Consider the following 27,840-nt stretch of genomic DNA (forward strand, 5'->3'; position numbering starts at 1 on the left):
TAAGACTAAATTTACCACTGTCATTATACTGTCTGACCAAATTTACTCCTATCATCAACAAACATTTAAAAATTACTCATTGATATGTTAAGTATTCCAAAATCTCCCAAATTCCTTTTATTTAAATAATTTGTTATTCTTCTTGCTTTACTATTTTCAGAAATTGCTATTGATGTGAATGCTAAAGTTACTAGACTATACAAATTACTCATAAATATTTTTAATTACCAATGCGCCAACTTCTCTTCTTGTAATAATGGGTTTGGAATTGATTTAAAATTTTATTTATTTTTCAACCATATACATACCGTAGAATTCAGTGTGTCTATTTATTGTGTATTATATGCAACTGATCATCATGTATGTACATGTATATTCAAATATATTTTGTCATTGTCTGGTTAGTATAGAGTTCGATCGACTAACTTAAGAGTGCATAATGTGTAGTCATTTGATTAAAGCAAAGTTAAATTCGACAATGTAAAATCTCCAGGAACTTCAACTTCAATCACTAATACTTGCAAAGTTTCCATACATTTGATGCAACAAATTTATTAAAATTTTGATATTGTAAATACTTTTAGAATTTAGACATGCTACCAAATTTAGATTTTTTAATTTACTATACTTTATTTATTAACGACTGTATTATTTTAAAAAATATTTTCTTGTTTTTTTTTTTTCAATTCAGAAAGCAGATAAATGCCAATTATTTCAAAAATAATGGACCAAGAAGAAGAATCAGTAACTTAATTAAAATGATTTCGGAGATTCCGGGTCACTTGACGGATTGAGGGGTAAATTTTTAAGTTTGCTGATTGTAGGGATAAATTTGGCCCGATAATATAATGGTAGGGATAAATTTGGCTCGATTTAAATGTAGACAATATCTGAAAATAGAGAGGTATATTTAATTGATTACAATTATGCAAATACAACGAAACGAAAGGGCATTATGGGTATTTAATAATCATCTCTCCTTGGACACATTCATGTTGTGGATTCTCTCTGCATTTGACGTGAAAATAACCAACCAAGAAACCTCAAACAAAACAAAAATGCCTCAACGAAACATAATAGAAGTGTAGAACAAACATTGGCATTGCGAGGAGAGAAATAACAATTTTTCAGTGGAAAGGAAAGGAAAGGAAAGGAAAAGGGATTTGCAAAGGGGGTTGTTTTTCTTTCCTTTTCATTCATCATCTCCATATATTGAGGAAGAAAAAAGAAAAGAAAAATAATATAGGGAGATTGATTTCATAATATATATACCCCTTATTATATATTATATTTTTCTTTCCTATTTTCATTTCTAAACCCTTTCCCTTCAATTCTTCTCTCTCTTTTTTTTTCCATCTCATCTTCTTGAATTTGCATTAATACACATTGTGGAGAAGCTAGAGAAGAATGAGAGACCAAAGGCCACGCCTTTAAAGGCAAATTTTTGGGTGCACATTTGCATATATAATGAGCCGCATTGTGGGTAATTGTTGGAGAAAAATATCATTGGTTATTATGGGGTTGTGGATTTGAAGGGAAAAATTGGAGTCTTGATTGATTTCCATTGTGTTTGTTGAGAAATGGTATGGCTTTCTTGCTTTTTTCTGAAGAATTTTCTTAGTTTGCATGTTGGCTTTTGCTTACGTTTTTGTTATTTTCTTCAAGTAGTTGACAGCTGCGGTTATTATATTTTCAATTGCATGAGAAAGGTGGCGTATTTGTTTTAGCTAAACTATACTGTTCTAATGAAGGGTTATTATAATTGCTTCTTGGCGATAAATGGTTCAGATATAATTAAGTCCATAAATGTGTATTCTATTTTATGACTTTAAAGTTTTAGATGAGATGATCACATAATTCAACATGGTATGAGACAGAGGTCTTAGGTTCAATTCTCACTTCCACCCATAATCATCAGAAAGAATTTGCACGTGCTACTACTTAAGCTTTTGGATGAAATGATCACAAAGTTTGTTTCAAAGAAAGGAAATCGAACATAAGGTTCAGAGAAGCTGTATTTTCTTTGATAAGAGAGTGGCAGTTAAATTGCTTTCCCCATGACGGTGTAAGTATATTATAAACTGGCCTTATCCATCTTGTCGATTGGCTAAGGAGTGCATAAGTGTTAGAGTGGGTTAGAGTCCCACATCAGTTGGGGATTGGGCTGGTGCCTAGTGGTCTCCTTATATGGACTTGGGAAATCTTCCTTGCATGAGCTAGCTTTTGGGGTTGAGTTAGGACCAAAGTTCATATCTTCAAAATAAGCAAGCCAACTTTCATCACTCCAAGAGGAACTTATTTTTTAAAGCTCACTTTCAACTGTCAAGTGTTGCATACCGCACCTCCAAGTTAGAGGTTCTTGAGATTTGTCAGAATGGGTTATGTCCCGCATTGGTTGGGGAATGTGCCGGTGGTCTCCTTACATGGACTTGGGCAATCTTCATTCATGAGCTAGCTTTTGGGGTTGAGTTAGTCCCAAGGTCCATATCTTCTTCACATGGTATCAGAGCCAGCCATGTGTGTTCCCGTTTGGGCTCTCGTGTTATATTGTCCATGCTCCAATTAGAGGTCTGGGCTTGCGAGGGGGTGTTAGAGTTGGTTAGACTCTCATATTGGTTTTTGGGGTTGAGTTAGGCCTAAGGTCGATATCTTCTTCACAAGATTAAAGCAGGTTAGCCTGCATGAAGCTTCAATTTGGAAACAAAATAGAAGTAACTTTTTGTGTTTGGGTGGCCCCATCTCTGTTAAAGCATTAGCCAGTGTTCTATTCTCCCTGTCAAGATAAATTTTCATAGCTAGCTTTAGTCTCTTCAAAGTATTATTTCTCTAGGCCTAATAACTAAACTCTATAAACGAGATTCCGTTAGACACGCCTTAATGTTTGCTTCGCCTTTCAACTTCTAAATCATCAGCATATGTTACTGAGAGTCAAGATGGCATATTCAAGAGTAAGATATGTAGACAAATATCATGTGTAGTACATCTGTCGTCTCTTATTCTTCTTTTCTCTTCTGATTTTATGTCATGTTCTTCAGTTCTTTTTTGCTTATTAGATCTCCTCTCTGATGTATAAAACAAACCTTCTATGTGCATAGTGGTTTTTAAGGTACAAAATGTTTTAGTGCTGTGACCGAGACTTTGAAAATTCTAAATGTTGTGCAGAGTGTTTCCGCCAGTGTTGTGGTTGGATCTCATGTATGGGTTGAGGATCCTGAGGTAGCTTGGATAGATGGGGTAGTTGCTGAAGTCAATGGTGAAGAGATCACAGTTAACTGCACGTCAGGGAAGACAGTAAGTTTTACATTAACATACACCTTTTACAAGGTTCTATTGTTTACATCATTTAAAGTTCCTTTTCCTTTGTCTTTTAAGCTCTAATATTCTGCTTTTGCTGTATTATGTTTGATCCACATCCTTGGTGCCCGTAGCAAATACTTGAATGATAATGTAATTATGACTTGTTGTTTCCTGCATACATTCTTCTAGATAGTTGTGAAAGTTGGTGAACTAGAAATTAACTTGCTAGTATTGTCCGCTCTGGTAATTGAGCAGATGCCTTGGTGTTTTGACTTGTGTTGTCCTCTTGTAATTGTCTAAATTATCTGTTGAATCTTCATCTTCACTTTTAACTTCCCCTTTTCTTTTCTTTTCTTTTCTTGGGAGAATAAATAGCATCGTGGGATTTGAAATTCCAGCGCATAAACTACTGATTTCAGTCAATTTTGATCTCAGAAGATAAAAATCTGATCGTGGCAGGCAGTATTATTGATAAGATTAGATATGGTTATACTGAGTAAAGGTCTGTTTACCATGTTGTTTGTTTAGCTTACTATGGTCTCTGAGCAGAGTGCTCTTCGGCAAATTTTGTAAATTAGTCTTTATGAGCTAAAATTAGTGTTGGTTTGAATATAACAATGATCATAAAGTGCAATAGTATCCATCTTTAGTGTTTGCAGCATGCTGCTAGCTAGGAAAACAGATTAACAGGATTACATCATTCTATTTTCCCGGTATCTGAATGTGTTGTCTGATAAATCTCCCTGAATTTCCTTTGTAGGTTGTAACCAATCTATCCCATGTGTACGCAAAAGATACTGATGCGCCTTCTTGTGGCGTGGATGATATGACAAAACTTTCTTATCTGCATGAACCAGGAGTTTTGCAGAATTTGAGAAGTCGATATGACATGAATGAAATTTATGTAAGGGCTTTCAGGACGATTGTTATGTATTTTTTTAATCAGATATATTTTCTGTTTCTTTTCTTGATGATTTTTAGGCATTAAGGGGTGGTTTGGTTTGGTTCATGGTTATGTGGGGACTATAATGCAATGAATAATAATGATAGGAATTATGTACAGTGAATAATAATGTAGTATTACACATAAAAAAAATAAGTAAGTTTCCTAGTATAACTTAATGCAGGTTTTATTTAATACCGTCAACCAAACATAACACTAGTTATGCAGGGATAATATTTCCAACCAAATGCTGCCTTAATGTGGAAATTTATTTTCTAATCCATCCAAGCAAACACTGCATTATTTTATGTCAGGATTATTTTTGCTAATCCGTTCAACCAAACAACCCCTTGTGTTTTCTTTTTCTTTGTCATGTCTTGAATAAACTGGTTGAGAAAGCTAACATGTGATTCGGTGCATTCAGACTTACACTGGGAGCATATTGATTGCCGTGAACCCCTTCAAGCGGTTACCCCATTTATATGATAAAAGTGTGATGGAACAGTACAAAGGCATTGCACTTGGGGAGCTGCCCCCTCATCCGTTTGCTATTGCTGATGCTGCTTACAGGCAAGATTCATGTTTTTTCGGGTAGCTGTCAAAGTAATAACTTCTATATAATCTTTAACATTGTGCTTCTGAATTCAGGCTGATGATTAGTGAAGGGATAAGCCAGTCAATTTTGGTAAGTGGAGAGAGTGGAGCGGGAAAGACAGAGAGCACAAAAATGCTTATGCAGTATCTTGCATACATGGGAGGACGAGCGGCAGCTGAGGGAAGGAGCGTGGAACAGCAAGTCCTTGAGGTATGGTTAAGTTTTGGTAAATTTTGTCTGTCTTACTTTATTTCTATAATTCGGCTAGTGGAATCTTGAGATAGCCACTTTCTTATCAAGTTTGACTTTACAAAATCTGTTCAAAATATTTCTGGATCTATCAGTTGATTGACTATGCTTCAAAACATTTCCTGATATATGTACATATTTAACTTTTTCTTTCTTCAGTCAAATCCGGTTTTAGAAGCCTTCGGTAATGCTAAGACAGTCAGAAACAACAACTCAAGGTGAGGAAATTAGAAAATTCAGATGCTTATTCCTCATCGTGTCGTACATTCTGTTTAACTCGTGAATTTTGCTGCACCTACATGTATGTTGGCAGTCGTTTTGGTAAGTTTGTGGAGCTCCAGTTTGATAAAAGAGGGAGGATATCTGGTGCTGCTATAAAAACATATCTGCTGGAACGATCACGTGTTTGTCAAGTTTCTGATCCTGAGAGAAATTATCACTGCTTCTATTTGCTTTGTGCTGCGCCACCTCAGGTAATTTTACTGCCCCTGCATGTTTGCAATATGTTTTGTTCTACAAGTTAGGGAGTACTTTACCTTTATTCGGATTTAAATCGTGCTGGGTGCATCCCCCCCCCCCCCAAGATCAATTTGTCTATTCTCCAAAAAGCAACGTGAATATGTTAATAAAGAAAAGAATTCAGAGGTTTTATTTTTATTTTTATTTTTCTTAAAGAATTCCAAAGTAAGCACCGTGGAAACAAACACTTGCTAAAATCTAAGTTGCTCTGACATGGCAGTTTAGGTGCCGCACCCGTGTCGACACGATACTAGTATGGGTATGGGTATGGGATCTGTATCGGATTTGATCAAACAATTTTGGGTACTTTAACCACGACAGACAGAAAAATTCGAGACGAGATACAATTTGATTACCGAAATCAGAACTAAAACTAGGGTAAATTTGAAGAAAATAGCATATCTTATCTAGGAAATCAATCTTTTACTTATCTACAACTTGAGAATAAAAAGGAAATCCACACTTTACAAGCTATACTTAAGTATTCCACAAAATTTCTCATAAATTAGAGAGATTTTTATTTTTTTAATTATTTTTAGCCGGATCTCCGCACCCGTATCTGTACTAGGATCCATATCCCCGAATCTTAAAATTTACATCTTGAAAAATCCGACCTCTAGATCCGCACCCGTGTCCGAGCAACTTAGGCTAAAATACAAGGTAAGAATGCTACTAATAGACCTAAGAACCTTGCGCATAACGGGAGCTTAGTGCATCGGGTTGTCCTTTTTATTAAAAGATTAAATGAAGATTAGGATGAAAGAAACCATTCAACGCTCATCTGCTAAATTGATAATAACATCGAAACTAAAGGTATCTTTAGAAGTTCCCGTGTCTTTTTTCACACCAAAAGTGTAAATGCCTTCGGAGAGAATTGGAATAAGACAGTAGATGTTAGCACTTAGTATGGTCAGCCGAAGCCGCAGCAGTAGGTGCTACAGTCTAGTTTTTCATTTAAGCACTAGTTGTTCATGCCAAAGTTCTTGTTAACATAGTATTCCCTCCGTTTCATTGATTTGGTTTGATCTGCAAGGTTACTAAGAGTGAAATGATTGATGAGATTATTTTACTGATTTGATAGAAAGTGTATTAAATAATACTCTGAAATGTGAAAAGGTTTAAATCTATGTTTGAATGTATGATAGAAGTATTAGTTTGTACTACCGCATCCCATTTTGTATGACAGTATTTAACTTGACACGAAATGATATTGTTTTGATTTGTTGTATAGTTTTGTAATTAGATTAGACTTAGATGTAACATAGTAAGGTATTTACAATTGTGTCACATCGGATAAATATAACACATGTACATTTAGAAGTTTGAATATAAGATACTTGTCTTTAGGCATTTTTTCTCTTAATTCTCACATGGCATAAGATTTTAGGTGAGAAATAAATCCACATGCAAATTTTGGGCAGTTTCTACGTGACCTGATCACTAATGAACTATCGCTTCTGTTTTAAGTTATGTTGTCTTCCTGAAGTGCTACACTTAAACCAGTACAACCACTAAGACCAGAGAATATCCTTGTCTAAAATATCCCAAAACAATATGTTGCAGCGCTACATAAATAAATAAAAGTGACTCCTCTTTAACAGTTTAAGCATTAGATGAGCTATCACATATCTCAACCGTTTATGCAACATGCAATACTGTTTTTCTTCTAAGTTGGAGCTACTTAGTTTGCTTGTTTTCTCTTTTTCTTGCAGGATGTTGAAAAATACAAAGTAGGGAATCCTAGGACATTTCATTATCTGAACCAATCAAATTTTTTTGAACTAGCTGGAGTGGATGAGTCAGAGGAATACCTGGCAACGAGGCGGGCTATGGATATTGTTGGGATCAGTCATGATGAGCAGGTATTAGCATCATTAAATTCTTTGCATACATGGGCTACTTCATGAGAGTCTCTAGTTTTAATATTCAACTGCAGGATGCTATTTTTAGAGTAGTTGCTGCGATTCTTCACTTGGGAAACGTTGAATTTGCAAAGGGAACAGAAACTGATGCTTCAGAACCTAAGGATGATAAGTCTCGGTTCCATCTTAAGATTGCAGCTGAACTATTCATGTAAGTGGTTTCTTCTATTTATGGTCTCCAGATGCCCTCGTGCTTTTCAGTAAAAAATATCATTTTGCTGAAATCTTGTTTAGGTGTGATGAGAAGTCTCTTGAGGACTCCATGTGCAAACGTGTCATGGTAACTCGTGATGAGACCATTACAAAGTCCCTCGATCCACAAGCTGCAGCTGTCAGTAGAGATGCTTTAGCCAAGATAGTTTACTCAAGATTGTTTGATTGGTTAGTTGAGTACCAGGTGATTAAATTTTATTGCTTGTTCATTTGTATCAAAGGTAATTGACCCAACACAAATGTTGTTTTGTTGTTCAGGATAGTGAACAAGATCAATAATTCTATTGGCCAAGATCCTGATTCAACTTTCTCAATTGGTGTTCTAGATATCTATGGATTTGAGAGTTTCAAGACAAACAGGTGCTTAACCGGTATGCTTTTGTTTTCATCATTCAAGTGGTTAAGTTCTTGCAGAATGCTGGATGAAAGTTCTGTTCTGCCAATTTGGATTTTTGGATTCTCTCTGATCTAACTTGACCATAATTTTATTTCTGTCAACATCTGCCTCCTTTTATTGAATTATTGTGGATATGGTTTACTGTTCCTGCTTTATTTAAAGCTTCCTATACACTAGGGGTGTCAAATGGGCGGGTTGGGCTATTTTAGGCGGGTAAAAATGGGCTGAGTTAATAAATGTGTGGGTAGCTCAACCCGCCCAACTCTTACCAAGTTTTAATTAATGTGTGTTGTTTTCTTATGAATTGTTTAATATCAAATAAGATTTTTTTCTTTTGTTATGGTCGTATATAACATATCAAACAAAAAAGAATTATTTTAAAGATATTTTAGCAAAGTTACTCATGGTCTCATGGATCAATTTGGGCTAAAAATCAACCAAACTTTAGATGGCCGAGATGGACTGGGTCAAGATGGGCTGAGTTCAACAAATGGGCGGGTCAATGACCGGTCCAACCTTGGGTGGGTTGGGCGGGTTAAATGGGTTTGGGCTACCACCCCTACTATACACACATTCTGCTTCTTAAAGCACTTTTGGTGTTGAGTTCACATTTAGATGAATAGCCTTGTTTGTTTTCCTGCTAGTTTCTTTAATTTAATTTGTTTATGCTCTCTCCTTTGTTATGATTATTGATTTCTTCTATGCAGTTTTGAGCAATTTTGCATTAATTTGACCAATGAAAAACTGCAGCAACATTTCAACCAGGTTTGTGTGGTTATTCATTTGATAGTCTCATAGCTCGGACATGTTTATGTAAAAACTAAAAAACCTTTTATTTCCCTTTGCCAGCATGTTTTCAAGATGGAGCAAGAAGAGTATACCAAAGAGGAAATTGACTGGAGTTACATAGAGTTCATTGATAACCAAGACATTCTTGATCTTATAGAAAAGGTAATGTAGATCATGAATATATTTTATCACAATCTTTTTACTTTTGATGACTGCCTACAAAATGCATAGAGATAGATTTATAGGCAAAAAATGGGCAAGACCATATGCAAGTATATAAAGATAAGGAGTTACATAAAAGCACATCTTTCTACCAAGTATACTAAATCATCAGTGCATGTCGAATTATCTTATGTATCTTACTGTTTGTTTCACTTCTTTCCTCCACAGATATGCTGATATAAAAGGAAAACAAAATATGTCCTCATCAGATCTTTCTGTTATGTCATAAATTTTAAACTTTATTGATATGGTTCCATTTTACCATGTTTATGTTCTGAATACTTCGTTTCCTTCAGAAACCTGGCGGGATCATTGCTCTTCTTGATGAGGCTTGGTAAGTAGACATTTCAAATCTTTAATTTACTCTAATTTTCCCTTCTTTTGGTATAATTACCAAAAATAGCCACAAAACTCATTGGTTGTTGTTTTGACTACTCTTTGTGGCTCATTTTTGCCAGTATGTTCCCAAGATCAACATATGAAACCTTCGCAGAAAAGCTATATCAGACTTTTAAAGATCATAAGCGGTTCAGCAAGCCAAAGTTGTCCCGGACTGATTTTACTATTTGCCACTATGCTGGTGATGTATGTAGGAAAAGTAGTTCTTAAAGATATCTATGTACATTACAAGAGTGAGGGTTGTGTAATTTTTGCTAAGAAAAGCAAGTGTTGCTCAATCTTGTTTTTACTTCTTTCGTGTCAGGTCACTTACCAAACTGAGTTCTTTTTGGATAAGAACAAGGATTATGTAGTTCCAGAGCACCAAGCAACGCTTACTGCTTCAAGGTGCCACTTTGTCTCTGGCTTGTTTCCACCTTTACCTGAAGAATCTTCTAAACAGACCAAGTTCTCCTCTATTGGCGCTCGATTTAAAGTATATTTTCTTCTTTCCTTTGATCGACCTGTTTTTATCTCATTGTTTCATGCTTCTGAAATATATTACCCTGTACCTGGTATAGCAACAATTGCAAGCATTGCTTGAGACACTTAATGCCACAGAGCCTCATTATGTTCGTTGTGTGAAGCCAAATAATCTTTTGAAGCCAGAAATATTTGAGAATCAAAATGTACTCCAGCAGCTTCGTTGTGGGGTAAGCTTTAATAACCTCCTCTGACTATTATAAACTAAATTGTCTTTGCAAGCTTGGGTATTTCACACCAAATTTTTATAGGGAGTTCTGGAGGCTATTCGGATCAGTTGTGCTGGCTATCCTACTCGGAAACCGTTTGATGAATTCTTAAGCCGGTTTAAGGTCCTTGCTCCTGAGGTTTTAAATGGAAGGTACTATTCGCATTAACACAATTCAAAGAGTTTTCGAGGTTTCTATCCATTTTCTTCTTTGGTCTGTCAACATTTAGTTTTTTTTTTTGTCGCCACACATTCTTTCTCACTTGGTAGTATTCTCATTGATAGTATTGACGAGGTCGCCGCTTGCGGGAGACTTTTAGAGAAGGCTGGCCTCAAAGGTTATCAGGTACCGGTCGTCGTTTTTCTGGTAGTGGTTAATCATAAGGGGTATAATCATTAAGATTATCTATTAAAGAGAAAAATGTTCTGTTCTGTGTGCTGAATTACATCGGCAGCTATATAGGTGCATTTATATCCACAGATAAGGTTTTAGCCCTCACAAAATTCCTAACAGCGATGGAATGCTGTGACTAATTGTCATTGCTATCATCATTTAAAAGGGCAGCGTGTAAAACTCTGATGGAAGAAGAGTGAACTGAAATTTCTCTGTTGGTTTTCTTTAGGGAAGGAATTACAAACATATTACCTACTTCAAATAATATATTCTCTCCCTATTCTAGAAACAAATCAAATCAGGTTTCGTACTCTAGAAAAGCTGACAAATCTAGAATTCTGGAATCCTTGAGATCCTTTCCCAGAATATTAACACTCCTCGAGCTAGGTTGTAGATATTGATTAAGACAAGCTTGGAACTTGTAGGGAAGTAAGGAAGTAAAGAAGTTCCATTTGTCCTTTTTCTATTTTTTATTCAAGTGGCGATCTATTTCAACATGTTTGTAGCAGCAAGAAATCAATGAGTAAAATATCTCCCAATTCTCTTTTCCTTTAGGAAATAAATTACCTGCCCACAATATTATATAATCTATCTAATCTAGAAAACAATAAAATCCGGATTCCTAGTCTAGAAACAGTGTACTAATCCAGAATTGTGGAATCTTTGAGATCCTTTCATAGAATAAGGACAGTTCAAAATCATGCTTTATTCCTTTCGCTCCGAAAATGCCGTGCCTTTTTCTCTCTTTAATTGAAGTATTTGGTCATTTTGATGCTGCAATTTAGTTGAGGAGCACTGTTGAGAATCTTGTGGGAAACCTGTAAACTAGGTTTTCTATTTTCCTTTTGCATCAGATTTTTTAATGTATTTACATCGTTCAAACTTGTATCAGCTGGTTGTATGATTCTTTTTGTTGAAGCCCATAAAATTTAAACTTGCCGGTTGATGCATTCTATCTGATGTTACATAATTGCAGGTTGGTAAAACAAAAGTGTTTCTTAGAGCCGGTCAAATGGCAGAATTAGACACCCGCCGAAATGAGGTCCTTGGCAGATCTGCTAGCATAATCCAGGCAAAAGCTCGCACATATTTCGCTCGCAAAACTTTTTTGTTGTTACGGGTTTCAGCAATCCAAGTCCAAGCTGTTTGTAGGGGTACGATAACCTGTTTAACTTTTATATATAATTTGTATGACCATGCCCCGACAAAAAGCTAGAAACCGCTGTGAATATGTACCTGGATCCTGTACACGCCGTCCATCACACCGTGTGAATTGATTTCTCTAAATTCAATAATGCTTCTAATGTTTTACTTATGCAATAAGAGAAAAAAATGCTTGATAACTGTTTTATGATACCTTATGCAGGCCAACTTGCACGGGCTATCTACGAGTGCATGAGGAGAGAAGCTGCCTCTCTGAGGATCCAAAAAGATGCACGCAAGTACCTTGCACGGAAATCTTATGGATTGCTGTGCTCTTCAGCTGTTTCAATTCAAGCAGGATTGCGTGGCATGGCTGCTCGAAATGAGCTTCAATTCAGAAAGCGAACAAATGCAGCTATCTTTATCCAGGTAAAGAGGGATTTTCTACTGGCTTTTCTGAATTTCACATGCCATTTTAGCGTCAATTTCTTATCCTTCTGGATCAGCATAATGATAATTTAGAACTCAAGTAACTAATCCATTTTACATGCTTTGACTGACATATAGCTTCGATGTAATTTTTCTTTCTTTGATTATGTTGGTTATAGAGTGATTGGCGGAGATACTTGAAACGCCTACATTATAGGAGGATGAAGAAAGCAGCAATTGTGTTACAATGTGCCTGGAGAGCTAAAATGGCCCGCAGAGAATTACGAAAGCTAAAGATGGTAAGAACTCACTCTGTTCGCCTTTACCGCTCACAAGATTTTGGGTACGACATGCTAGTTTGTTGTGTCCCTTGATCTGTGTAAATTGTATGTGTCATTATTCTCCCAGTTTTCTGTTACGATAGAATAACAACTAGTTCTGAATCAGTGAATAATAATGAACTTTCTCAGTACTTTGTATTAATTACAAAGCAAGAAATAGTTGAATAGAAAGGCAAGAAACAAATTGGTCCTCTCACCCTTACCCACCAATAATTAATGTATGGAGGTTCAGTCATCAGGGCGATGGTAGAAGGTAATTTTTATGTGTGTGCTGAACTGGCCACCATTGAACGGTGAACCGAAAATAACCAGGTGGTTTGTGGGAAGTCCATGTCATAGCAGTGGGAGTTCCAACAACTGCTGTGTTGACCCTTGAGCATTATGGTGTGCCTTTTGCGCATTGTGTCACGAAGGATGACAAATAAGGTTTTTGATATGGCTTTTATGTTCAACTCATATGATTTCGCAGTGCAAAATTTTCTGCCAGTATAGTTCTTTATCATCTCCTCTTCCTTCTGATTTCTATTTTAGTTTTCTCTTCTTTAGTGGACATAAAGCAAGATCTCCATTAAAAGAGAGGAATTATTTGGAAATGAACATGCTTTTGTGGAGTGAAACCGAAGAGCTGGAGTTTTAGTTTTCTATTCTTATGTGACATAAAGCCGACTTTTACGTTCAACTCATATGATTTCGCGGGCTTTAGTTCAAATACCTTAATAGATGTGTTAAATGCCTTGATTTTATTTTCTGCTCCAGGCAGCGAAAGAAACTGGAGCTCTCCAAGAAGCCAAAAGCAAGCTGGAAAAGGAAGTTGAAGAGCTGACACAGAGACTACAGGTGGAGAAGCTCATGAGGGTAAATATATTTCTTTGAACTTTCTAGATTACTATCAGCTTTATAATTGGTAATTATGTTCTAACAGGATGGTTAGCTATGATGTCATCTTTCCTCTTTGCACTCAGTTTAAAGGAAATGATTTCTTCTCATATTTGACCAGTCCATCTTTTTTGCACATTATTGTGAGTTACAGGTCCTAAACTTGACAACTGAGACATAGATCTAATTGTATTTCTAGACTTCAGACTTAAAATAGATTTCCATTTACTGGAGTTTTAGATCTACTTCTGGTTGTTGCTCTGACTTCAGTATTTGATCAAATTTGTTAATTTTCATATCTCTTTCGCGTTAGAGCTAAATCTGAAAGTAGTTGGGCTCGGCTATTCACATCCTATATGTCTATTCTGCTGTATTTGGAGTTTATATAGCTCAAATATTTTTGATGCAAATCATGTTGGAAACGTGTATGTTTTATAGTTTCATTATGAAGTGTTTATTATTGGATTATGGAGTTTGATCAAGGCAAGCAAGCATTGAAAATAAACAGAAACAAAATGTGATTCTATTTTGCAGTAGCATCTTGTTTCTATACCAGCTAATTGACAGAAACCATATTATATAGGACAATTTGGAGGAAGCTAAAACCCAGGAAACAATGAAATTACAGTCTGCATTGGGAGAGACAAGGCTTCAGCTTAAAGAAACTAAAGAGCTGCTCATGAAGGAACGTGGGGCTACCACAAAGGACAATCTGGAGGAAACTAAAACCCAGGAAACAATGAAATTACAGTCTGCATTGGAAGAGACAAGGCTTCAGCTTCAAGAAGCAAAAGAGCAGCTCGTGAAGGAACGTGGGGCTACCACAAAGGCTGCGGAACAAGGATCTGTTATACAAGAGATCCGAGTTATAGATCAGGGGCTGGTCGACAAGCTTAATGCTGAAAATGAGCAGCTTAAGGTAAGGATGTAGAAGTTTAATGTGTTGTACTATTTAATGGATATTGCATACTGTTAGAGTGGGTTAGAGTCCCACACTGGTTGCGGAATGGGCTGGTGGTCTCCTTATATGGACTTGGGCAATCCTCTCCCATGAGCTAGCTTTCTGGGTTGAGTTAGGCCCAAGGTCCATTTCTTTAACATGATATCCGAACCAGGCCCGTTCCCATTTGGGCCCCCGTGTTATATTGTCCATGCTCCAGTTGGCGGTCTGGGCGTGCGATGGGGTGTTAGAGTAGGTTAGAATCCCACATTTGTTGGGGAATGAACTGGTGGTCTCCTTATATGGACTTGGGCAATCCTCCCCTCATGAGCTAGCTTTTGGGTTTGAGTTAGGCCCAAGATTCACATCTTCACACATACTCTATTTGAAGATCAAAAAGCACATGAATTAAGTCTGACCAGGAAAAGTTTTTCTGCTTCTAATTTATTATTCTATAGACTGTTATATTGCTCAAGATTAGTACTCCATGGTTACAGCTTGTGATGCATTATTGTCATAATTTAGTTGTCGAACTGGCTTTCAATATCTTGTCAAATATGTTGCAGGGCCTTGTTAACTCATTGGAAAAGAAAATTGATGAAAGAGAGAAAAAATATGAGGAGACAGTCAAAATAAGTGAGGAGCGATTGAAGCAAGTTCTGGAGGCCGAGTCTAAGATAACTCAGTTGAAGGAAGTCATGCAAAGGTAGGGAAACTTTTGACAGCGCCTTTCCTTATTTGTTATACCTTAATATGTTTTAGTATTAATCTGGATTATCCATCATAGTTTGTCTAAAGCTGAAAGTCAATCAGGAATTTTTCCCTTGGTTGATTTCCCTATAGTTGAATGGTCTAAGTGTAATAATTGTTAACATTATTTTAGCAGATTTTGATTCTCTTGTTTAATCCACCTTAGCCTCCCTTTTGAAATGAATATAATTTGGATTTGACCTAAAATTGCATATTGATCTCCACTGAATCCATATTCTCTAATAACTTTTGAAATTGCCGGGGGATGATATGTTCTTGTCAGTAAAGCTCTTAGTTAGTTCTGCAGTTGAATCTCACACCAATTTCGATCCTTATTTTCTCCTACTTTTTCATTTGATACTGATTGAGAGAACCACAGTTCTAAAGAGCTGCTACTGAAGGATCCTGAGGCTGCCACAAAGTTGTTGGAAGAAGTAGAGTTTCAGGTTATAGATCAGGAGGTGACGGGCAAGTTTACTGCTGAAAATGAGCAGCTCAAGGTGAGGATGTTAGATTTAAATGTGATGTACTACTTAGTAGATGCTGTTCTTAAATTTCAAGAAATACCTGATGGAAATTTGGCTGCAACCAGTTTTATTGCTGCTTCTAATTCAGTTATTGAACTAGCTTTAAACATTGTGTATCAAATATGTTGCAGGTTCTTGTTAACTCATTGGAAAAGAAAATTGATGAAACAGAGAAAAAGTATGAGGAAACAAGCAAATTAAGTGAGGAGCGATTGAAGCAAGCTCTGGATGCAGAGGCTAAGATAATCGAGTTGAAGATTAGCATGCAAAGGTTGGAAAATCTAACATATATGGCTTGGTTTCTTCAACAAGCTCTGGCATCTTATCTTATTTGTTCTTTTTTTCTAAAAGAATATGGTTTTGCATGTCGTTTAGATTTGCTAGCAGTTTGTCTCAAGCTGAAAGTCAATCAGGATCATCCTTGTTTGTTTGATTTTCCTATAGTTGAGTGGTCGAAGTTTATAGTTTTGTGCACTGCCGAAACAACTGTGTTAACTCCCAATAAATTTGTGGTTCAGTGGTTTCAATCCACCTCAGCTTCCCTCTGAATTGAAGCTAATGTGCTTGGCCCAAAATTGCATAAGTTTGTCCTACTGGATCCATATTTTATTATCGTGCTATTGGAATTGCCAGGAGGAATGAAATTTCTTGTCAATAACACAGATCTAGTCTAGGAATATCTACTGTTAAATCTTCACTCCATTTGATCCTTATTTTCGCCTCCTTTTTCATTCTAAACCCATCGAGAGAAGTACAACTCTAAACTTATCAACTCAGCAAGTCTTCTTGAGAGGCTTTTTAACTTATGAAAATTAAACCTTTTGCGTTAAAATTTCAAATTTTAATTTATCTTAATCAAATCGCTTCGATACAAGTATGTCAAAGCAGATGATAGATCCATGCATGCAGCTTCTGTATGTTTTCCAATATTTCTTTTATAGCCCCTCTTCTTTTTAGAGCAAACTTTGAACAGAGAGAACAACATGCGATCCATTTTTCCCTTTTCATTGCTCTCACGGTGTACAACAGCACTCGCACTATTAATGTGGTCTGTTAGTAATGATGTTCCCACTTGTGTGCCCCCCTTTTCCAATGGGTTTTTGGTTTCTATTCCTGTGCCATCATTCCCTCTTTTGCTCCACGTATGTTCCAGGAGAATTGTCCTCTCTGCTTAATATGGACTAGGTCCTCTTGAGAATTATGACTCCTTATTCCTGCTTTCCTTCAGAATTACTGGACTTGCTTGTCTTATTAGGACTTACTGTTCATGCTAACAAAATGTAGAACTCAGATATATTTCTTCCATTAACTAGCAGAGAAGATAGATTTCTTCTGTTAAGAATCTAATTGCTTTATCTTTTATATGTACAAGTTAAAGTCCAGGATTTCTTAATCATGTGAAATTAGTTAGCTTGAATATCTTGTTTAACTTTGCATTTGTATCTCAGGCTTGAAGAGAAACTTTCCGATATAGAAGACCAGCAGATTCTTCGACAGCAAGCGTTACATTTACCTTCTGGGAAAACTTCAAACCGTTTCGCAATAAAAACTCAGGTGCTGATGCCATAGAAATGTCAATCCTTTTGCATAGCTTTCTTGAGCATGTCCTAACTTTTTCTCTTTTTCCATTTTTCCTCTTGCAGCCTTCTGAAAATGGTCATCATGTAAGTGAAGGAATCACCGATATAGTTCCTAGTTATACTCCCTCTGTCCCAACTTGAATAATAATCTTATCATTTTAAAACGTTCCAAAACCTTTGACACCATTCCATCTCTGGAAAACTTTCACAACTTTCAAGAATTCAAATTCATTCAAGTGTTTCGAGTTTTAAATAAAGGAACTAACATTTCAACTATTACTCTGACGTTTCTTCCACAATCACTAGTTTAGCATGTAAGTCAAACTTAACATCTTAAACACTGTGTTCTCTCGAATATGGTCTTAAAATGGGATGGAGGGAGTAACAGTAAGGTTGGTGCTTTGAATAATGTCAGTTATGAAATATTGTATACAGGAACCACAGGCTGCAACACCAGCAAGAAGGTTTGGTACAGATTCTATGAGGAGATCCAATGCTGGCGCACAAGGAAAATGGTTTGGTACAGAGTCTATGAGGAGATCCATTGCCGAAAAGCAGCGGGTATGTACCCAGGATGTGATCGAATTTTTTTTCAATCAGATTTCTTTTTCTGTTTGCCATCTTTATCTGCTTAGAACTTTTTCTTTTTGAGTATAGATGGGACAAGATATCCAAATATTGGAATTCATAAAACATGCTACGCCACACAAACATTTATTTTGAAAAGCCTGTGGTTTGAACTCTATTCTATGACTGTGAGATTTACAGATTATGACCTGATGCTTAGTCAAATTCCTTTTCCCCGAAAGAAAAACCAGGATTAAAAATTATCTTTGATTCAATGAGAAGTCGGGGGAAAGAGAGGATTAATTGAATTTCTTTACTCTGGTGCTGGGGAATGGGTGTCTACATCCTTCGGCTTTTAATATTTTTTCTTCCTTACCTCACCCTCATTCTTTATGATCCCTTGTAAACTTCCTTGTTCACTGGCTATTTCTTGGTTAAAAATAGTCAACAATATGTAGTGGCAGCTAAAGAATTTAACAAGTAATGAGTGCTGGCCACTCTGAACTTCTCTTGATGCTTCTTTAAAGCTACCTTCCTTGCACTTACTTTTTCTCAGAAGTTACGGTATACCTATAAAAAAAGCTGGCAAATCTGCAGCGGAAGATAGTATAAGGACACAACTGAATATGTTTAAACCTGGGTAGGACGCTTTTATGTGTGTACGCAATGCTTAAGATGAATTTGCGTTTAAATTGTTCTTCATATACAAAAAATATTGGGTTACTTTTCTAGGTTAGTGCTACTAGTGTTTGAGAAGTTGTTTTATTCCCACTGGTATATTTCATGAAAGAGATGGATAATACATCAGCAGAGGTATTATTCCTCCACTTTCCTGTGAATGAATGTGGTGATAATAATGTGGCTACTAATTTTAATATTCTCTTTAATATTATGTTTCAGGAGAGTGTGGATAATCTTATCAAATGTGTCAGTCAAGATCTAGGGTTCAGTGAAGGGAAACCAGTGGCTGCATTTACCATATACAAATGCCTACTTCATTGGAATTCCTTCGAAGCAGAAAAAACTAATGTATTTGATCGTCTTATTCAGATGATTGGTTCTGCGATAGAGGTAATTTTCAATATCATGTAGAAATTAGAGGTTGTGTTTGTAGGTGTTCATGAGTCATGACATCAGTGTAATACATACTAGCCTGTATTGGTCCAGAATTGGACTTTTGTACTGCTATGTCAAAAATGCATCATTTCAAAAATGGGAAGGAATATCATTATTATCCGTTACATCTGAGAGGTGCTAAAATCCCAAAAGCAATCCCAAAGACAATGAAATAAAGCAAATGATGACTGAAATCAGAAGGATTTGTCAAGTTAGCTCATCATCTTAACTTCCAGCTTAAGCGGAATAGGTGTTACATTATACATGCTATAAATCTACAAAACATAAGCTTAAACAGTTCCCGGTGAAGTCTTAATCTATGTGACTGTAGTTTCAGTTTTTATCCTCTAAAATCACGGCTTAAAAATGCTCTCTCTAACTGATGATATACGCTTATTTACACACATGCTCGTCTTATATCAATTTGCAGGACGAGACAAACAATAATCACATGGCTTATTGGCTGTCCAATGGTGCAACATTGTTGTTTTTGCTTCAGCATACGCTGAAAACTACTAGTTCAGCTCCAAGTAAACCGCCCCAACCAACATCGTTTTTTGGTAGAATGGCGCAGGTATTTAAATTCTTACATCGTCTTTATTATTGAATGTGCTCCTAAAACTATTGAATTAAAGTTTCTATGGTGTTCCCTTTCATTATATTGAAAGTGTGAGAAATAATACACGAGAAAATTATATTATTGATAACGTTAACTATAATACAAGTACCCCTATTTATAACAATACACAATACCTACACTACTCCTATTCCATGTAGGACTATGCTTATTTACATAATAACTAAATTAACACTCCCCCTCAAGCCGGTGCATACAAATCATATGTACCGAGCTTGTTACATATATAACTAATACGAGGACCAGTGAGAGATTTGGTGAAAATATCTGCAAGTTGATCATTTGACCTCACAAACTTTGTAGCAATCTCTCCTGAAAGTATCTTTTCTCTGACGAAGTGACAATCAATCTCAATGTGTTTAGTTCTCTCATGGAACACCGGATTTGATGCAATATGAAGGGCAACTTGATTATCGCACACAAGTTCCATCTGGCTGATTTTACCAAATTTCAACTCCTTGAGCAATTGTTTGATTCAAACTAGCTCATATGTTGCCATAGCCATTAGTCGATATTCTGCTTCTGCACTCGACCGAGCAACTGCATTCTGTTTCTTGCTCTTCCAAGACACCAAATTGCCTCTTACTAGAACACAATATTAGAACGCCTATTATAAGGTGATCCTACCCAATCAACATCTGAGTACCCAACGATCTGCTCATGACCTCGATCCTCAAACAATAACCTTTTGCCTGGAGCCGATTTTATATACCGAAGAATGCGGACAACTGCATCCCAATGACTATCACAGGGTGTGAAGAAAAGCATTCTTAATATCCAGCTAATAGAGAGGCCAATGGCGAACAACAGCCATGGATAGGAAAAGGCGGACTGATGCTATCTTAGCCACAGGAGAAAGTATCACTGTATTCGAGCCCAAATATCTGTGTATATCCTTTGGCAACAAGACGGGCCTTAAGTCGATCAATGTGGCCATCCGGACCAACTTTAACTGCATAAATCCAACGACAACCAACAGTTGTCTTACCTGAAGGAAGAGGAACCAGCTCCCAAGTACCACTCGTATGTAAAGCAGACATCTCATCAATCATAGCATGTCGCCATCCTGGATGAGACAACACTTCACCTGTAGACTTAGGGATGGAAACAGAGGACAAAGAAGATACAAAAGCATAATGTGGGATGACAGACGATGATAACTTAACCCGACATAATGGGGATTAGGATTAAGTGTGATCCGAAGTGCAATCGGTGTACTAGGAAAAGACAAGTCCGCAGTAGGAGTAGGGTCAGGTGCAGAACGAGAATCAGTTGGGCCTGATATTGGGCGCGGACGACGATGAAAAGTCAAGAGTAGTGTTCCTGTGGCTGGGGATCTAGGAGAAGCAACACTAGACTCCTCAACAGTTAGTATGGGTAAGACTTCTGTGGCTGAAGGTAGAGGAGGAGCTATAGTAAACTCCTCAAAGGTCGGTATAGGTAAGACCTCAGATATATCATGGTGTCAGAAGGGGTAAAGAAAGGTTTAGACTCAAAAAATGTGACGTCAGCTGACATAAGGTACCTACGAAGAACGGGTGAGTAACAACGATATCCCTTCTGAACACGAGAATAACCAAGGAAGACACACTTGAGACCACGAGGAGCTAACTTATCTTTCCCAGGGGCTAAGTTATGAAAGAAACATGTACTCCCAAAAACACGAGGGGAAAGAGAGTATAAGGGTGACTGGGGAAACAATACTGAATACGGAATCCGATTATGGATGGGAGATGAAGGCATCCGATTAATCAAATAACAAGCTGTGAGAACTGCATCGCCCCAAAAACGCAACGGAACATGAGATTCAATGAGAAGTGTGCGAGCAGTCTCAATAATGTGCCTATTCTTTCTCTCTGCAACCCCATTTTGCTGAGGGGTATAAGGACAAGATGTCTGATGAATAATTCCTTGAGAAGTCATAAACTGCTGAAATTGAGAGGATAAATATTCTAAGACATTATCACTGCGAAAAGTGTGAATAGAAACACCAAGTTGATTTTTGATTTCAGCACAAAAATTCTGGAATATAGAAAACAACTCAGAACGATCTTTCATTAAGAAAAGCCAAGTACATCTTGAATAATCATCGATAAAACTAACAAAATAACTAAATCCTAAGGTTGAACTGACTCTACTAGAACCCCATATATCAGAATGAACTAAAGAGAAAACAGACTCTGCATGACTCTCAACACTATGCGGAAAGGAGGCTCGGGTATGTTTCCCAAGCTGACACAACTCACAATCTAATGTAGATAAACTAGACAAACTAGGCATCATCTTCTGAAACTTGGATAAACTCGGATGTCCTAAACGTCTGTGAATTAGGTCCGGAGGATCTGTAACTAGACTTGTTGTGGAGGGATTGAGTGAGTTAAGGTAGTAAAGGCCTTCTGATTCATGCCCAGTGCCAATCGTATGTCCCGTATTGCGGTCCTGCATAATAAAAGAATCATCAATAAAATATATACCATAATGGAGGGCACGAGTCAAACGACTAATAGATGCAAGACTAAAAGGACAGCCAGGGACATAAAGAACGGAATTTAGAGTGACAGAAGATAGAGGATTAGCTTGTCCAACTCCTTTTGCTTTAGTTTGACACCCATTGGCTAAAGTAACAGTGGGAAGAGACTGTGAATATACAATATTCAACAAGAGTGATTTATTACCAGAGATATGATCAGAAGCGCCTGAGCCCATGACCCATGGTCCAAGAGTACTAGATTGGGAAACACAAGAAAAAAAATTACCAGCAACAGAAGTATCAGTCTGAGCAACCGAGGCTACTTGTGGAGATGCCTGCTTACTTGTTCGATACTGAAGGAACTCATTATATTCCCCTTCAGATAAAGAAAATCACTGGTTACTTGTAGTCTCGGTCTGGGCAACATAAGCATTTTTGGGTGGACGACCATGTAAAGAATAGCACACGTCACGAGTGTGTCCAAGTTATGACAATAAGAACACTTGGGTCTAGATCTTCCAAAACGATATCTTCCTCGTCTATTCTCCATAGTTTGAGATGCCCGATTGTCCACTGTCTAGGATCGAGAACAAATGAGTCAAGTATCTGTGATGAGATCACTGGGTGACTTGGTGCTGCAGCAAGGCGAAGTAATCGAGAGAATAATTCATCAACTGTGGGAACAGTCGGACTAGCCAAAATCTGATCGCATACTGAATCAAGATCATTAGGAATTCCAGCGAGAGTAAGAACTAGAAACATCTTCTGTCGCTGCTCTTGTTACTTTTCAACACTAGCAGAAACTAACATCAACTTCTCAAATTCCTTCATGACTGCCTGTACTTGTCCCAAGTAAATAGACATATCTAATTCCTGTTTCTTTAAATTTGTCATCTGCGATATCACATCATAGAAGCGAGATATGTCATTAGTCTATAAAGTGCGAGCCTTTTCCCAAACCAAATAACATGTCTGGAATGGACGAAACAAGGGCATCAACTTGGAATCAATAGATCGCCACAGAATACTGCATAATTGAGCATCGATCTTCTCCCAAAGTGCTTTGGCCTTTTCATCTCCTTCGCTAGACTTCTTGATTAAATGATCTTGGACACCTTGACCTTTATACCACAACTCGACACACAAAGCCCAAGTTAAGTAGTTTGAACTTCCCATTAAAGGTTCTGAGGTAATCATAACACCGGAACTGCTAGACCCCGGGTTTTTAGACACCAAAGCATCAACTCCCAAAGACATCGTTGGATTGGAGGTCTATAAAATTATCACCAAATAACAGAAAGAATCAATTGAAAACTCGTTGAAACAGACGAAGGAGACATTGTTTTTGCCGGGAAATTACTGTAGCTGCCGGAAAAATCAGTGGTCGCCGGAAAAACTCAAAATGGTCAGAATCAAACAAAAACAGTACAGGTGGGGTCGGAATTAGTAGACGACCCAACTGTTATGAATAAACTTTTTCAAAAAATGGCCGGAAGTGGTCGTACTCGCCGGCGCGTGAGCTCACGCGCTTGCCGGAATCCTAGCTTCTGACGGCGTGTGAGGAGGCTGCTGCCGGAGATGTTCACTGGGGTTTGGTCTCCGTACGATGACGGATCATGTGGTAGTATTGGAGTTTGCACAACACTGACGGAGAGAGATGACGCAAACAGCCTTGAAAAGTCGCCGGAAAAGGCACAGTGACTTCTGGCTCTGTATTCTAGTTCCCGGATGTGTCTCACCACCACGGTATTCACATGTGTTAACTATAATACAAGTACCCTATTTATAACAATACACAATACCTACACTACTCTTATTCCATGTAGGACTATGCTTATTTACATAACAACTAACTAACTAACATAAACCAAAACTGAGTGGCATAATGTTATGCAAAGAAACCATCATATTTGAAGTAGTTGGCTATATCTTTTGCACTATTACTTTGTGTATTTGAAAGCACATCCATAGAAAGCTTCTACAGTTATTCTTTGAGTTCCCTGTTATGTTACATTGTTACCTACAAAATTGGACATGTATCTGATACTACTGTTGATGTTGAATATTTGGGGGGGGGGGGGGGGTTTCTGATAGAGGAAGTAAATTATGTGTAACACTGCACTAGTAAGTGGAATTAACTTTAATGTTTTACACAGATTGAATAGGCTCTGATAGAATGATGAAAGTTTGAATGTAGAGGAAGAGATAAGGAGAACTAATCATATTGATTCTAACTTGATTAATATGAAATACAATATACACTTTATATATAGGCGTGATGTGCGGTTTAAGGTATAAAGCCACATTATTTTCACCATTGTCTTACTTATTAGGTGGCTACCTGTTGGTGATGTCCTTGACTTTCTAATAGTTTATGTACTCATATCCTGCGAATTTCCAAGCAAGACGATGTAACTGTTACTTGTTTTCAGTTTCGTTGGCTGGACATAATGTAAATCTCAGAATAAAACATACTGGAACCTAGAATGAGGAACAGGAATATGCAGGTTTATTGATGAAAGGATTGTACTTCTTTTCTAGAGTTTCCGTTCTTCATCAGCCAACATTGCAATTGGTGGTCTCGACACTGTACGCCAAGTTGAGGCAAAGCAGCCAGCTTTGCTTTTCAAGCTACAGCTCAGTGCTTATGTTGAAAAGATTTATGGAATTATTCGAGATAACTGGAAAAGGGACTTGTCTTCATTACTGACTTCATATATCCAGGTATATCACCATGTTTTCCAGAAGTACTATGACAATGTCTTGTTTTATTTGGCTGTGTAGTCAGCTTAATGTTGTCCTCATTTCTAGTTTTGTAGTCTTGAAGTTATACAATTTTGTATTTTGAACGTGACGCAATTGAAATCAGTACACATACATATTCTGAACAATATGAATAATATCATTCGGCGTGTGTTAATCAAAATATCACATGAATAAAATCCTCTTCTCAATTAGCACTTTTCCCTAGCTCACAAGGATTCATTGGGCCCCTATATTTTCACTGTCGCATTGACTAGGATTCTGGCTTTTTAAGAAATTTTTCTATTGATCTCAAAATTGTGATAAGCTACTGTGCTTCCAACTAATTTGTATTTTGACTCAAAAATTCTCAGATTATAGTCTTTGTATTTCTGATATTCAAATTTCTAACTTTACTTGCACTTTCCATCTTAATTAGGCATCTCAAATATCAAAAGGTGGCTCCTCGCAATCACCACGGAAGTCCCTCGATGGTCGTTCTCCACAAGGTCCCTGGGACGGCTTAATTGAGAGCCTAAATGGGCTTCTCGGTACACTGAAAGAAAATTATGTATGTTTTTCATTATTGGAAATAGTGTGATGTGCTAATATTATTATAAACTGATGAGTGGACTTATATGAATATTTTGTTTCAGGTTCATCCAGTTTTTGTCCAGAAAATTCTAAACCAGATTTTTTCGTACATAAATGTTCAGCTTTTCAATAGGTAACTTTTTTCCTATCTCATAGCAGAAAGATTGGCCAGAAATTCATAGATACACCACTTACCATACTATTTAATCCTCATTGCAGCCTTCTCCTTAATAAAGAGTGCTGTTCATTCAGCAACGGGGAGTATGTAAAAGCTGGATTGCAAGAACTAGAACTTTGGTGTGGCAATGTTAAAGAAGAGGTAATCTGTCATTGGTACCCTAAGGGTACATTATTAGTAGATGTTAGATATCATGAGCTGTATTTACATATCTGTAATTTTATACTTCTTGAGGTTTTAACTCGTGGTAACCCTTCTTACTTCGCAGTATGTTGGTTCTTCTTGGGATGAACTAAAGCATGTGAGGCAGGCAGTAGGATTTTTGGTATGTTTCTCCTCTCTGAATGGGCAAATTTTGATCAATCAGATATTCTTTTTCTCCGAAAATGTTTACTCTTAGGCTAATAGAGGCCTTCTATCCGGTTTACGTCCTAGTATGCTTTTGCAGAAGTGTTTCCTGTTACTTGGAAGTGACACCACGTTTTTGGAAATTTAACTCCAAATTTGAGATAATGACCTTAAATGTACCATCTATTTTGCCCTGTCTAAATAGCTTGTTTTCAGGTTATTAATCAGAAGTCGAGACTTTCATCTGAAGATCTAACAACTGATCTCTGCCCTGTAAGTTCATCTTTATAGCCTTCTCAGTTGTACTTAATTTGGAGATTTCAAATATTGATAATACATGGCGGTTCAAGGCTGCCACATGTGGTAGTAAAAATTTCTTTGTTAGTTGTTCAAGTGCTAGCACGGAAAGCATCCTATTGGACAAGTTATGAAGTGTATACAGATTGTTAAGGGCTTAAATGAATTATTTGCGGTGTTAAGATGGATGTTTTGAAGTTAATCTTTATGTTATGATATGAGTCCTTGGCATTCACGTTGTTATCATTTGCTCATTTAGCACTGAGTGTCTTTTTTCTTGGGATCATCTTTTCAGATTCTGAGTAGTCAACAGTTGTATCGAATATGCACGCTTTACTGGGATGAGGATTTTAATACTCAAGGTGTATCTACAGATGTAAGCCTTCCGTTCTCCTTCTCCTTATATTTTATTTTACTAAATCTCTTTTCTTAGTATTTGGGTGCTTTTGGGGCTGGGGGTAATTACTAATTATGTATGAAATATGCTCCTTAGAGATGATTTGCTAGTCGACTAACGATCATCAATACATGATATTGGTTACATCCTCAACTGTTGGTTTTTGGATTATTTTTCTTCTATCTGGGAAGTTAAACCACCTTAGCTTTAGTGATTCTCTCTCTCAATGACAAAGCTCAAGTCAAATTTTCTGCATTTGGTTTCTAAACCATATTGCTCGGAACAGGTGATTTCCAGTTTTAAGGATCAAGCAAACGAAGACGGGAATGATGCAGACAATGCGCAGGAGGCAGATAATAACAACTTTATATTGGATGATAATTCCAGGTACTTTATAAATTCCATTTTGCTGTCAAAATGAACATTGATCCTGTTCTATCATTCATCTATTTGCTTCCAATGCAGCATCCCCATCTCTGTTGAGGAGATTAACAGTTCCCTCAAGGACGTTGATTTTACCGGTGTAAAACCTGCAAAAGAACTGCTTGAACATCCAGCCTTCCAATTTTTACGCGAATAAGGCTGAGGTTTCTCTAGCACAAATTGCATGTTTGTTGGAAGGACGTCGTCCAAGGTACCACATCATGAATTTCACTATTGTACATCCACCAACCGATTCTTTTTCCCTCTGATAGTTGTCTCTTCATATTATAAAAAATCCAAAGCCCCTTGTAAAGTTTCTCTAAGGTAGTCTCTTGTAAAATTGTAGGTCTAGTTTAGATAGGAGAAGGGGCAAGGATGAAGTTTTTCAACCTAGAGCTTGTTCCACTTAGTCTTTGCTCTTCTTATTGTCTCATTTTTGTACACTTTTATAGTTGCCATTAGTTAGATTCTTTGTAACAAGGACTAATTGGAGTACTATATTGTAAGAGCAAATGGCCAATTTAGTGCCCCCTAAAGGTGTCCCTTTGTCTAAAGGATTTTTAAATTTGATTCATGTATATCCTTCTTCAGCAGACATTGAAATGGAATCCTATCTCCAATTTTTTATGTATCAGAAATCGCAAATTCAGCAGGATGAACATGTCTTTGTAAATGACCTGCATTTACTATTTCCTGTGGCTGTGATCCATTTTAATGGTTCTTGTTCCAAAATCTTGCAACAGCTGCAGTAATAAAGGATTTCGTGTAAAAAAAAAAAGAAACTCATTACTTGGAAGGAGTATAGTCTTTTCTCAA

At 37.0% G+C, this 27,840-nt stretch overlaps 1 protein-coding gene across 1 annotated transcript; it reads left to right on the forward strand.

Annotated features, from left to right (window-relative positions):
- Positions 1-1,049: 1,049 nt before the first annotated feature.
- LOC107797142 (myosin-6-like) lies at positions 1,050-27,686 on the forward strand. Its single transcript, XM_075229410.1, has 41 exons — positions 1,050-1,583; positions 3,163-3,291; positions 4,058-4,201; positions 4,665-4,810; positions 4,889-5,045; positions 5,244-5,302; positions 5,398-5,557; positions 7,316-7,465; positions 7,540-7,676; positions 7,760-7,906; positions 7,997-8,098; positions 8,843-8,900; positions 8,985-9,086; positions 9,443-9,480; positions 9,605-9,731; positions 9,850-10,020; positions 10,106-10,237; positions 10,319-10,428; positions 10,561-10,621; positions 11,646-11,823; positions 12,036-12,241; positions 12,421-12,540; positions 13,339-13,437; positions 14,042-14,377; positions 14,965-15,104; positions 15,528-15,648; positions 15,807-15,946; positions 17,124-17,229; positions 17,319-17,339; positions 17,691-17,816; positions 18,723-18,893; positions 19,369-19,512; positions 24,587-24,769; positions 25,227-25,358; positions 25,444-25,514; positions 25,601-25,700; positions 25,828-25,884; positions 26,124-26,180; positions 26,500-26,580; positions 26,888-26,988; positions 27,067-27,686. Exons 1-41 carry the CDS (start codon positions 1,581-1,583, stop codon positions 27,179-27,181), a joined length of 4,938 nt encoding a protein of 1,645 aa, XP_075085511.1. The 5' UTR covers positions 1,050-1,580; the 3' UTR covers positions 27,182-27,686.
- Positions 27,687-27,840: the final 154 nt, after the last annotated feature.

Source organism: Nicotiana tabacum, chromosome 14 (assembly GCF_000715075.1).
Source record: "Nicotiana tabacum cultivar K326 chromosome 14, ASM71507v2, whole genome shotgun sequence".
NCBI lineage: Eukaryota > Viridiplantae > Streptophyta > Magnoliopsida > Solanales > Solanaceae > Nicotiana > Nicotiana tabacum.

Excerpts from the sequence above, each read along its gene's own strand:
- LOC107797142 (XM_075229410.1), top strand. Across the intron at positions 5,558-7,315 it reads TTTGTGCTGCGCCACCTCAG|GATGTTGAAAAATACAAAGT; the intron begins GTAATTTTACTG and ends TTTTTCTTGCAG. Across the intron at positions 10,429-10,560 it reads CCTGAGGTTTTAAATGGAAG|TATTGACGAGGTCGCCGCTT; the intron begins GTACTATTCGCA and ends TCTCATTGATAG.